Source organism: Corticium candelabrum, chromosome 19, assembly GCF_963422355.1.
Source record: "Corticium candelabrum chromosome 19, ooCorCand1.1, whole genome shotgun sequence".
Lineage (NCBI taxonomy): Eukaryota > Metazoa > Porifera > Homoscleromorpha > Homosclerophorida > Plakinidae > Corticium > Corticium candelabrum.
The window spans coordinates 1,466,255-1,480,113 of record NC_085103.1 but is presented as its reverse complement, the minus strand read 5'-3'; the positions used below and the strand labels follow the sequence as shown (position 1 = coordinate 1,480,113).

The 13,859-nt window shown below is 42.2% G+C and overlaps 1 protein-coding gene across 1 annotated transcript; it reads left to right on the top strand.

The window, feature by feature from the left end:
* Positions 1–12,268: 12,268 nt before the first annotated feature.
* LOC134195288 (uncharacterized) lies at positions 12,269–12,851 on the top strand. Its single transcript, XM_062664301.1, has 2 exons — positions 12,269–12,348; positions 12,413–12,851. Exons 1-2 carry the CDS (start codon positions 12,276–12,278, stop codon positions 12,694–12,696), a joined length of 357 nt encoding a protein of 118 aa, XP_062520285.1. The 5' UTR covers positions 12,269–12,275; the 3' UTR covers positions 12,697–12,851.
* The last annotated feature ends 1,008 nt before the right edge of the window (positions 12,852–13,859 follow it).

The window sequence follows — 13,859 nt, the reverse complement described above, 5'->3', positions numbered from 1 at the left end:
TGACATTTGTGGCTGTAATGGGGATACCGGTTGTGGTTGCGATTCTATTAAAGAGTATGAAAGCATGTGTCGTGATCGTGGCGTCACAGGCTTCTCATCAGTTGTCGATGAATGTGGCGTCTGTTACGGAAACGGTTCCTGTTGTGGAGACGCTACCTGTTACGTGTACGGAGATCCTCACTATAGAACGTTTGATGATAGTCTTTACCATTTCCAAGGACATTGTGAATACGTCCTTACTGAAGACTGTCAACATGAAGATTTTCAAATTACAGTGCAAAACGAACATCGACACGGAAACAATCTCGTCTCGTATGTGCGATCTGTATCCATCAAGATACCCAAAGTAGCCATCATCAAACTTCTCTTGAATAAAGTTACGGTTGTCAACAATGTGCAGTTGACAGAAAATCAACTGCCGTTTACCATTGGAGTAGATGGGACTGTTATAGAAAGAACACGAGATGAGACCGATGTGTGGATTAAAGTAACGTTGTCCAGTTCTCGAGTCAGAGTATTTTGGAACGGAAAGAACAAAGTCAAAATTGTAGCACCCGACCATTATAAGAATCGTCTTTGTGGGCTATGTGGTACGTTTGATGGCAACAAATCAAATGACTTGACATTACGGAATGGTACAGTACTGCAACCGACCGGTCTAACATACACTAGCGATGATTATTCTTCGATCAAAGAATATCATCAGTTTGGTGTGGATTGGATCGTTTCCAAAGCAAACAGACTGCTGATACCGCATAATGAATCGTGTGAAGATGGACCTCAACCTCCAAATCCTTGTGATGGCGCTGTCAGAGACGAAGCACATAGCTATTGCAAGGTAATTAAAAACAGAAAGAGATACGGAATTTGCCACCAATTCGTAAACGCCAAAGATTATTACGGGACTTGCATGCAAGACACTTGTGCGTGCCTCAGCCAAGGCATTCATTGGTGCAATTGCACTTCAGTGGATGCATTTGAACAAGCCTGTCGTAAATCGGGAGTTACTCATTTCAAGGCCGTGGTTAATGAATGTGGGCAGTGCAATCGTACTTGCTCTCCCCCACCTAACACACCATACTGTGAAGCGTCGATCGGTCATGTGTACACTTTTCAAAAGGATTCACATGATAAAGAAGGAAATTGTGAGTATACACTCTTGCGAGATTGTGAGAAAGACGAATTCTCCGTACACTTTCTCAACAGAAATAGATATCAAACAAAGTTATCTCAAGAACAGGCACTATTAGCCATTCGTGTATCAGGAGGTGCCATTACCAAAGTGTGGAGAAATTCTACAGTCCAAGTAAACGGTCTTACTCCCTATTCCTTTCCTTACAAGATCGATGGAGGACTCGTAAAGAAATCTGGTCGCGTCGTCAAAGTAATCATCGGAAGTTCTGACGTACAAGTCATTTGGGATAGACTCTCGGCGACGGTCAATGTAACCGTACCATTCAATTACTACAACCGAACGCGAGGATTGTGCAGCAGTTTGAACGAGAACTATTTATATTGTAGTACCCGCACTGTGAAGAAGGAAGACAGATTGTTGTTGTCTCCTCAAGATACCTGCAGTCCCCCACCAAACTGCTCAAGCAATGCATTGAAGTCGGCCTTGGGCTACTGCAACGTCCTAACTCAAGACGGTCAACGATACGGTGCTTGTCATTCCGTCCTCGATCCAACTGAATACTACAACTTGTGTATCAAACAGATATGCGATTGCAACGGCAATAAAAGTTGTGGTTGTTCTGCTATCAAGGCCTACGAATCCCAATGCAGAAATGTTGCAGGAAACGATGTTCGTGTTGGTACAATTGTGGATGAATGTGGAGAATGCTACGGCGACGGCAAAAGCTGCAAATACGCTAATTGTACGATATTTAGCACACCAATGGGGTCGATTACCAGAGCAAATCAGGAATACATAACATTCGATTGCCTCGTTCATCGATTCCAAGGATCGTGTGAATATGTCTTGGCACGTGACTGTACTGGAGGTCTCTTTGACATTCACATCGAAAATACCTCTCCTTTCCCGAATGCCATTGGCTCAGCGTGGACAAAAGCCGTCGCCATTCGTGCAGCTGGACTCGGAGTGATTAAAATATTTGTCTCTCTTCACAAGCCAATAGTGTATTTGAACGACGAACGTCTGTCTTGGCCATCAACAACATCAGCAATCGATGGTTCACAAATTCTCCTCTTTTCTGAAGTATTTGAAGACAGAGTAGAAATTCATTTGGCACGAACAAAAGTCAAAGTATTTGTGCTAAATCGTCATCAAGTAGTTGTGTCTGTTCCACCAAACTTTAGAAACAGAATGTGTGGATTGTGTGGCAACGACAACGGAAACTCGATAGACGATCTTACTCTGCCAAATGGAAAATTCCTAAAAGTGAGCAAAGTCAAAGGCTCTACGTCTGCTCGTTCCGTTTCTAACTACCACATATTTGGTAAAAGCTGGGCTGCACCGAATCAATGGAGACTCACCCTAGACCCTACTATCGCATGTCGTGACCCTCAGGAGGTCCCATTCTGTAATCAAAATCCGGAGAATAAAAGACAAGTGGAAGAATTTTGTGACATTATTCTAGACCCGAACGGACCGTTTGCAAACTGTCATGCTCATACCAGACCACACAACGCGTACACACAATGCGTTCTGGATGGCTGTTTGCATAAGGGAAACCGAGCATCTATTTGCCCATCCATTAGATCGTACCAAACTCGATGTCAGAAATGTAACAAGCAATTATCTTTGATCTTGCCGGAATGCATTGAAGGTATCAACACAATATTCAAATTAAAAACATACGATTGACTAAAATTATTTCTGTCAACAGATCCATGTAACGAGCTCAAACCCTGCTTCCAGGATGTCAAGTGCTCGAACGATTTTAATGTCTTTCCACCTTACAGATGTGACAAGTGTCCCACGGGTTACGTCGGAAACGGTAAAAAATGTCGTGACATCAACGAAGTATTTTGAAGTGAGCGACTATAATCGACTGTAGCGAAGTGAACTTGTAATACTGTGGTGTGTTTAGAGGTAGATATAGAACGGCGTGTACGACGAAGTTTTACTATGAAGAGACGTTTCATGATTTTAAGACATTTTATGCTGACGTTTAATTTTTATTCTCAAGCACGTTTCATGTTAACGGTACAATATATCACAACGTCTTTCTAGCAAATACATACTTTGCTTACATGTATATGTGTACGCAATTTTACGAGCGGGAGAGGGGCTGTACAGTGGATGTCATTATGAGCAAACATTAACTACCTCGTTTGCCAGACCGTTAACAGATTTACAAACTTCTCCGGCACAGAATATTTAAATTCCTACACTGAGCGAGGAGAATTCAGTCCCCATCCCCGCTCCCTACGCCGGTGGTTTATGGGTAGTTTCATTTAGTGCTCTATTGGACCTCCCATTCAGCGGCATTAGGAACGTTTGAAGTTGAGCGCTACGTGGGTCCGAGATCTCTGTAATGAGTTCTGAGAGATCCAGTTTGGATTCGCTTGGATACTTTTGTATGGGGCGCCATCTAGATTCGTCGCATCCTACATAGGGAGTGCGGTAGTATACGGGTCTGTGGCAGTAGATAGCCTCGCGCAGCCAGACCCTACCGCCGCGTCATACACACGTCGCCTTGCGAACACACTGCCTTTTGCGATCGCATTTGTCTATTCCCCATCTATATTGACCATACATGCATCATAGGAGTCATTTCAAGATCTACTTTTCTCTCTAGATACTTCTTTTGTTTGATACGGAGACGAGTCAAAGACTTTCCGTGCTCGGTGGGCATCTAGTAGACGTCTGCAGTCAACACTAACACAATTCTTCACGGTTCTCGCCTATATTGCACTCGCATCAAGCAAACGTGGGTGTCCGATACTATAGAACAAGACCCGCCCCTCTTCTTGAGCTTCCTGAAGAGCAACGTGCAAAGCTACCGATCTGCTGTTATCACTGCGAATAGAAGAGACATGTACCTACTATTTCAAGGAGCAGACAGTGCACTGTCGTACTGTCGAAAGCAAAACCCGAGGCTGTCCGATATTTGATAGGCGTGTCCGATATACGGGGGAAAGCAGCGGAAGTTCTATTTTGTTACAGTGAACAGCAATACGACAGATGATCACGCTGAATCTAACACGTCGTGTTACCGTGTGACTACTCTCTACATTCATGCCTTAGATACATGAAATCTTCGTCTGGTTTTCGTACGCCAGTGTCCTATATTGGGGGGGGGGGTTCCGATAATTGATATTAGACTCTACACTTACACTGCCCAAATAATCAATTTTTAATTAATTAATATTTTAATTAATAATCACACTTGCCTAAACTGGGTACAGTCACTGGACGATCCATAGCCCCAAGCTCTGCACCGTACTTATCCAAAACCAACCGATTTGCACTTCTGGAAGACGCAGACCTCGCGCGGCCATGAGGCATGTCGCGCCAAGTAGAAAACGCACGACCACTCCACAGCGTTCTGCTCATTAAAATTCAACGACTCTCATAGAATTGAAATCGTAACAGCCGTATAGAAAGGAGCAATCCATCATACGGATTAGAAAATACCCGGATGCCGAGATGGGAGTGTACAGCAATGGCTGGGCTAATAAGGTTGGTCAGAGGCAGAGGCGTCTCTCAGCTTTAAAAAATACAGATTAGGTAAGTAGAGAAAATATTGCATGGCTAGCTGTCTGTATTCTACAGCTGTTCATTCTGCTCGGAACAAAAGTTACCATATGCTAGATCAACTATTTGAAATAATTTGCAGCCTCGGAGTGTGTCCTTGGAGTGACAATGTGGCCTATTTTTCAAATTCTATGCTAATAACAGCGTCGACCACCGCCTTCCATGATTGAATCAGTTGAAATCAAACTTAGTTAACAAATCTAGACTGACTACCTAGCTAAGGCTCAGTCATGCCTGGAAGTGATTCGAAAAGCTTGCACGTTGTATGATCCTGATATGTATACACTATAATTGTCTGTTCTTTGCACGGGAAAACAGAATAGAACAACTATACCTCAAAGAGACATGCAAGGAATAATGAAATCATATAATGGCAAGCTTAATCTCATTCTACTTACTTTCTGAATATGAAAACAGGACAATCGATGTCACAACTCTTGTTCAAAGCTTTTTCGTCGCTACAGCTCTTGCTGAAAGTTGCTTGAAACTGACCGTTCTACCCTTTTATTAGATTTGGCTCATCGACAGACCGGATCAACAGTATGCATGCAATTTCGATTTAGACGACCTATTTCTTGCACATCTGACATATATTTCCGTCTCTGCGTCTGGAGAACAGTCGTGTAATACCATAATTGTAATTAATTGCTGTAAAACACTCACAGAATGCTTAGAGGTAGCCAAATTACGCAACAGAAAATTGAGTCACACGTGATATGCAAACCACAATCAGCATACACGACACCCTAGTTTCGAACGAGGTAGTACAGAGTAGGTTTCGTTTTGGGGCAGGATCGGAGGTTTGCGTCGTTGTAAAACATGCTCTCGAAGAATCCAAATTAATTATCTAGGCCACGCCCTCTTTTTGGTCACAGTGCTCATCATCCGTTTCAGATAAACTTCCTTAAAATTACCATACCTCATCCTTGAACATTCTACGTGGCAGCTATTTCATGGAATCGCATCAAGCTAGTTTTGATCGGCGGCGTTCCACCAACTTTGGCAGCTTCTATACGCCCACGCGCATCATCTGACGCTTCTAATCAATCCTTGCAGTGCACGCATCGGCTTAGTAGTCGAAACAAAATTCAGTACTGTTCAGAGATGATTTATATTCGACTAATACAAGTTGAATTGTGTAGCATGCTAGATCAACTAAGAAACAATTTCTTATCTACTATTTCTTGCGCAACAGCAGCTATCAGAAAACCACTGCTAGGAAAACGTCAGCGACGTTACGCCCACTTCTTTTGCTCACGAACTAGACTGACGTGCCAAAGCATCTGTCTAGTCGATTCATCTTGCAAACAAATATATTTGTAGGATTTGAATTTTATTTATATAATTTATGCATAACTGTGCATTTTAGAACAAATAATAAACAAATTAGAAACCAAATGTACACTGTCTGCATGTAATATAGTAATCTTTCGTGTATTGCTGTTTCTCCAGCTGACTGTATCGTAAACTTATTAGCTTGTGGTTGTTAGCAAACGCCAACGTAACGTCGGCTTTGTCATTTCTAGACAATTATATGGAGGCGGGCAAAGACGTCAAGAGTCAGCTGCTGTGATATACGAAAACTATTTAGCGATTCAGAACGAGTACAAAATTCAGTGTTTCAGTTGTCCTTCTTTCCAGTGGTTGCTCAAGTCTAGAGTAAGTATTTACTATCATTTCTGATATTAACCATCTTTACTCTATATAGCAGAATTAACGTTTGTGCTAGAAGCATTAGAAAATGAAGTATCTCGTTTTTGCTTTATTGATTCTCTAGATCATCAACCTGAGGTGATTTCAGACAATCCTAGCCTAAATCGATTGCATGTCCCAGTTTCATGTTTTGTAATATAGAATTTACCCTGATTGGTATACTCTACTTCTGCTTCTCATTCCGTCCATCACTCTCAACTGTCTACTAGGTTAGTATTTATGTATGATTGACAGTAACAAACATATACTTGTCTGTAATGCCTGTTTGATTACCTTCTCGTCTAGTTAACAGTTTATGGGTCTTTCTTTAGGTTTCTCATTTACTTTAGCTCGTTTCTCGTTTCTCGTTTCTCGTTTACTCGTTTCATTTAAAGCGCGGCCCCGTTCCTCGGACACCATCATATTCCGCACGCGAGTTCTCAGTTACTCGTTTTTGAACGCAGTCCTTACCACATCATAAATGTAGGTATCTAAGTTTTAATCGAGCACACCTAAAGAGAGCATTGTACCTCTTCTCTGCTTAGAGTGAGATTGAAAACAGTGTGGAGCCTTGCATACCCCGTTCATCGAACAAACGCATCGTTCACCGGAAAGTAGCGTCTAAATTGCACACACGCATCCTTCAGCCTAGTTTCTTATATATTGCTAATCAACAACTCTTTACCTACAAATCGTGTTGTTACCCTGCATGTCAGCCAAGATCTGTATGAGTTACAGTCGGTCAAACGCCCGTGGTAACGGCCCCAATCGTCGGACACCCATTCTCTTGCCTTCCTACCTTCTCAGCAACAGCTCTAGGTTTCACATAACTGCAGTTGATTAAATTCAGCTATATGAAACGCTTTTCAGAACGCAGAACACTTGCCTAGAGTGCTTGATGGCAATTCTGAGTCATTTGTCCTACAACCACGCCCCCACTAGGACGTGTAAAAGATGTCGCTTGAAGGAACTAGCTGTTCAACAAAGAAGACGACAACCGAAACTGATGAGAGGGCAGGATTGAAGTGCTAAAACGCTCTTTTACCTTTGCAAAGAACGTCGATCGTTGCGTAGCGGGCGTTGACAAGGACTTGACGTTATCTAATTCAAATGTATCTAGGAGAAGTAGGGGTGATGGTTCTAGCTGCTCTGATAATAAACAAAGTTTCTGCATTCGGTACAGCTGATTGTACCAACGATGATGTGCTGCATTTCGTGACGGTGCAAGGTCAGGCAATGGTAGATATGAAACTGAAATAGAAACACCTGCACACGTCCTATTCAGAGCCAAGTAACAATTTAGGCGCCTTGAAAGGAAAGTACGGGCTGTTCCTGTGCGAGTTGGGAGAATGTGCTCACCGCAAAGCTCGAACATGGATGACGTGATCGTCTGCTACATCTGGTGCATCAAGCCTGTGCAGTTGTGCTGCAAGACACTCATGAGTTCAAATTCTTACGCTGGGAAGACTAGACAGTACTGGAGGGCTAGTAGATGCCAACAGAGTGAGCTTGTCAGCAGAGAAAATTCAGCAGTTTCCGCTAATAACCGTTGCTGAGTCAAATAAAGGTCAAACAAATTGGGGACCGTACGATATATCCTTCCAACTCTCTCTCTCATGACATTATTACCTGAAGACTGCTGCTGCAAAGAAAAAGACTGTCCGACGAAAGGGACGTTACCTCGACTCAATGAGCGTGCGCTGTCTCTCCTGGAGAGTAGCAAACGGAGACAGCGATAGTGTTGTTGTGTTAGCTAGTCACCTATAAACCTATCTCAGGTGCGAAGTTGCAGAATTGCCTTTGCGTTTTCATAGGGGAGGTCGTGTCCGGTGAATGATGGTTGTGTCTGATGAACGGGGTCGCAGAGAAGGATCATGTTTACCGTCCTAGCATAACCGTTTCAAGCCTTTGGACGTCTCGCGTATGCAATCACAGTCTTTACTAATCCTTCTTACTGTGGACTTTAACAAAGCTCAGTCTTACTTCGTTTACTTCTTGCACGGCTGTCCGATGATTGATGGTGTCCGATAACAGGGGTGTCGCTCTAGTGGTAAAATATGTGTGATTGCATGCCTTTAATTCTTCTTGCTCGCGGCTGCAACGTAACAGATAAAATTTTATAATAATAAACAATTTTTGGTACTTAGAATAGGCAGCTTACTAAAAATTTGATTAGTATTGCTTACTAAAAAATAAACTTTTTGTTTTTAATTAAATTCGTCATCACTAACTGATTTTGCACGTCTCCAACTCAGCGTGAAGCTGTTTACTCAAACTTCGCGACCGTACGTTTGTCTACTTTGTTGCTATATATTGCTACTTTCAACAGTTAGAAAAAAGCACAACCACGGCAATGAAGTTCAATTTGATGGATGAGTAGTATATATATATATATATACACACACACACACACACACACACACACACACACACACACACACACACACACACACACACACACACACACACACACACACACACACACACACACACACACATGCATACCTACGTACATACAAGAGTCCCTAAGTTTCAGGCTCCATACTGCAATGACTATGCTACGATGCTACAATGGCTACAATGTTACAGTGCTCCAATGCTACAATGATACATTGCTATGATGCTAAAATGCTATCAGTGGTCTCTGTCTATATGTCACTTCTTCTTCTTGGACAGAACTGACACTCCGGAGAGAGAGGCAATTGTATGTTAGTTCTTTGCCCAAGGGAATTTATGTATGTGGCCCTCCCGCACTCGTTCAAACTCTGACACAAAGGTCCCGGATAAAGCCAGTCTCCAACTGCACACTCTAACCAATTGAGCCACATACATACATACATACATACATTTTTTGTTTTTTGTTTACAAGGACTCTTAGGGCCCAGGTTAGATATTGCAATCACTATTCAGCAATCTAACACCGCAATTTAACACTGCAATCTAACACTACTGTATCAGAAGTCACTAACAAAAGTCACTGTGATGTACTTCCCTCTTGCTATACTTACTCTAAATACTTGCTGTAGATAGAACTTGACACTCCGGAGAGAGAGGCAATTGTATATTAGTTCCTTGTCCAAGGAAATTTATGTATGTGGCCCTCCCGCACTCGAATTTTGACCCGAAGGTCCCGGATGTGGCAAATCTCCAAATGCACACTCTAACCAATTGAGCCAAATACATACAATACACACATACACACACACACACACACACACACACACACACACACACACACACACACACACAGGAACATACATACGTACATACATGATGGCATGTCCACTGATAACAGTGATGACTCTCTTTAGTGTCCACATACATACATACATACGTACATACTTACATACATACATACGTACATACTTACATACATACATATACATATGTTTGTGCAATCGTCCTTTCTTCGAAACTATAATTAGCTATAGTTTACTAGTGCTTGACAGGCATAAGTTGAGAAGTCAAATGCACTTTAGGTGTACAAGGAAATCCATTGCAAAACACAGACGGACCTATGCCGTCCTATGAAGATGAAATGTCTGGCAACTTTCCGTTGTTACATGAAAATAGACGTTCCGAATGCACTGTTTTCAGCAATACATTGGAATCAGTTCAAAGATCAAAACAGAAGTTTGTAACATTTGACTGTCTTGTTCACCGATTCCAGGGATACTGTGGATACATCTTGGCTCGTGACTGCGCTGGAGATCTCTTTGATATTCATATCGAAAACGATCCTCTCCTTCACAGTGCTATATGGAGTGCCGTAGTTTGTGAGGTTGCGGTACGTGCAGAAGGAGTAGGCGTGATTAAAGCAATCTTTGCTCGAGAGAAAGTAAAAGTTTATGTGAACGGCAAACGCATATAGTGGCCATCAACTATTGGCACAACAGACGGTTCACGTGTGCTGCTGTCTACTGACGCAGTCGAAGACCTAGTTGAGATCTTTTTGGCAGCTAAAGATGTAAAAATAGTTTTGGTAGGACAAACCAAAATTGTCGTTTCTGTTCCGCCGTCATTCAAGAACAAACGTGTGGACTGTGGGGTAACTTCAATGGCAACCCAAACGACGACCTTATGATGCCGAGTAGGAAGTCGTTGAGCATCAGTAGCGTGAATGATTCAACATCAGCTATTTCTATCTCCAACGTCCACAAATTTGACTCCAATGGACTGCCGTAAGCAGAGAAAGACCTATATTGCTCCGTAATTACGATTGTCGAGATCCCAACGACGTCTCCTATTGTGAACTGCCAAATCAGAGAACAAATGTTGAACGGTTCTGTCATGTCATTATTGATCCAAAGGGCCCACTTGCGGAATGTCACCCTTATACCGCTCCAGGTTTGGCTTACAGGAAATGTGTGCTAATAGGTTGCTTGCATCGCGGAAATAAGACAAAAGCTTGCTCCACAATTCGATCATATCAAATTCAATGCCAACAATGTAACAAAAAATTCTTTTCAGCGATTGTGCTCGAATGCTGTAAGCCTCTTGTCTAAATATCTTTTGGCAGAAAGAGTTCTAGGTTTCTTTTGCAATTGTAGATAAACCGTGCAGTGTTCTTGAAGCTCCAGCACATGGTTTCAAAGTAGTCAATGGACACTCTCCAGGAGATGTCGTCACTTTTGTCTGCAGTGCCGGATACCATATGTCTGGAGCGAATTCCCGTACGCGCCATACCGACGTTTCTTGGAGCGGTCAATCTGAAACATGTACTGGTAAGGTATTTGCAATGTATATTAATAAGCTAAGATTCTACAATTTACGATTGCAGACATCGACGAATGCCGTACAAGGCCACATGTCTGTGACCCCAATAGTCACTGCGTCAATACTTATGGCAGTTACAAATGCGTTTGCCATGCATGTTACTCGTGGAATGGAGATTCTTGTGAAGTAATTCAATGCCCTAGTTTCGTACCTCCCGCCCATGCCAGACTAGAATATGGTGGAAATGAGGAAGAACTTACAGCTTGTGACACTACGGTCAGGTTTGAGTGCTTACCTGGTTACAGCCTTTCTGAACCAAGCGAAATCACATGTAATAATACAGGAAAATGGAGCGACGCACTTCCATCATGTTTAGGTTAGTGTTTGATTCCTAATGACAGCTTGTCTAATAAAATAAAACGATTAAGTCAATGAATTAAATTTAACTATCTTACGTCATATAATAATCAGGATTAATTCTATTTTTAGAACGCATTAGAATATAATATGGTTAAAAATAAATATGCAATTATTACAATAAAAACAAAAAAAATTGTAATTATTATAAACAGCCGATATGATATGAACTCTGCTTTCCAGACATTGACGAGTGCTCCCAAAAGCATCCTTGCGACAAAGCTCACGGACTTTGGCAAAACACGATAGGTAGTTACCGGTGCACTTGCAAGCTTGGATACTATGGAAATGACTACACGTGTATTGGTGACGTTTATACTGTTGAAGAACGAGTAATGAATGCTTCTACCAATGACTTCATTAGTGGAGCGGTCGTTTCCCTTTGACCGAGATCAACAATCTCAAACAGCGAAGGCGTTTTCCGGTTTTTCAACGTTCCTGCTCTTTATTACATATTGAATGCGTCTGCAGATGGCTGTGTCTAACTCAATAATTCTTCATGTAACTGGCAATATTACGAAAGGCACAGTCGCTGACATTATAATCACTAGAGTGTTGGAATCAAGTAGACCGCATTAATTAATTCCCAATCGTGTTATGTGACGTCATAGTCTACTTAGATACTTGGAAGATCGTACTTTCGTGGGGTAAAGTACCAAGTGATCTCGATGCCTACTTGGTACTCTCAGAACCTTATAGTAAGCACGTCAGTTACGACAACAAGAAAATGCAATCTAAATATGGAACGATCACTTTGGATACCGATAGTAAAGTACAATTAGGCTATGAAACTATATCAAGTAAGTAAAGAGGTTTAACCTATATCTGTAAGAAAAAGTAATGTTGTATTTTTGTATTTTTTAGTTACCGAAGGAGTTGAGCCTGGCGTATACGGACATTACGTTGATTCATATTCGCATCCGTACTACGATTTTCGCAAAGGAAATGGAACTGTAGAGCTATACAATGGAAGCTTTAAAGTGGCCACCATTCGTTTACCATATCATAGCAAAAGGAAACACTGGGTTACATTCCAAATATTTACTTCACTCAAAACGTTCCAGGTTATTGGCAAGATCATCGACGATTATAATAGCTTGTTCGCAGAAAAAGCTGAAGAATTTCGTCTGGATCAGACTCAAGGCTAAACAGCTTAGATGTTGCCTGTAGTATATCGACTAGTTTGGCGAGTTAGAAGGTGTAACGACTGGTGTATACACGATTGCGTTGAAATAATGTCTTAAGTTACGTTCAGTTACAGGCGTGTACATATGGGGGTTGTAGAGTCGATTCAAAATGGTGTCTGGGATGGTAACGCCTCTTCTCAATATATTGAGGTTGGTCTTGGGACTAGCATAACTGTTCAGTTTCATACCTTCCCAATTACGGCTGTAATGCAACGAAGACATCTCAAGCATTTTGTGATAGTGATTTACTGTATACCAAAGAGTACTGTACACAAACGATAACGCTCTTCACGCAAAATCACGTCCCTACACGTTGTGGTTTGTATTCAGCGACGTCAACTTTTAGTAGCGGCTTTAGAGCCGTTTTTCTAATGCGCGAACCGATGGTTCGTCATGTACACTTTATAGCATGCTCAACTACTTCATGATCACGTCTACTAGACAAAGTCTCGCGGTGAATTCACGGCGAAGTTTTGTCGCGATTTCGCGGCAAGTTGACATAAAATCCGCAACGAGTCACAACGGATGTGCGAATCGCGAATTTTTATCGCGAATTTGCAACGACTCGCCGCGATCAGACACGTGCCGATCAATTCCGCAGCACCATCAAACCCGGTTCACAGTATTGACGCAGACGCTCAGCTGAGCGTCAACGTCAAAGACACCGCCTTAACGCTGGCGGTATCCTGTGATGTTGACGCTGGAATAAGATTCATTCCAGCGTCAGCGTCAGCGTCAACGTCGGCGTCAGCGTCATACTGTGAACGAGGATTAAGTAAGAGAAAGTGTTTCTTTCGCGTTCCCTAGTACACATAAACGATGAAACCGTAGCTACAGTAAACACAGGGGTACCCGAGCAGCGGTATGCAACACGATGTTCTACCGTAACATGTCTTGATTCGTCGTTTCTAAGAAATTACCGCCGTAATTGGAAAAATATGCATTTATGAATCTGAACACTAATGCTTGTCCTAGGACCAACCGCAATATATTGAGAAGAGGCGGTAAAATCCCAGACCCGTGGGGGACGATTTGGAATTGGCGCTACACGGGTCTGGAAGGCCGAGGTTATTTAAGGATGCGAACGAACCAAACAAATTCATTCTGAGGTCCGCTCTTACCAA

Coding starts and splice junctions, on each gene's coding strand:
- LOC134195288 (XM_062664301.1), top strand. CDS start 12,276: ATGCAATCTAAATATGGAACGATCACTTTGGATACCGATAGTAAAGTA. Junction 12,349..12,412: donor AGGCTATGAAACTATATCAA/GTAAGTAAAGAG, acceptor TGTATTTTTTAG/TTACCGAAGGAGTTGAGCCT.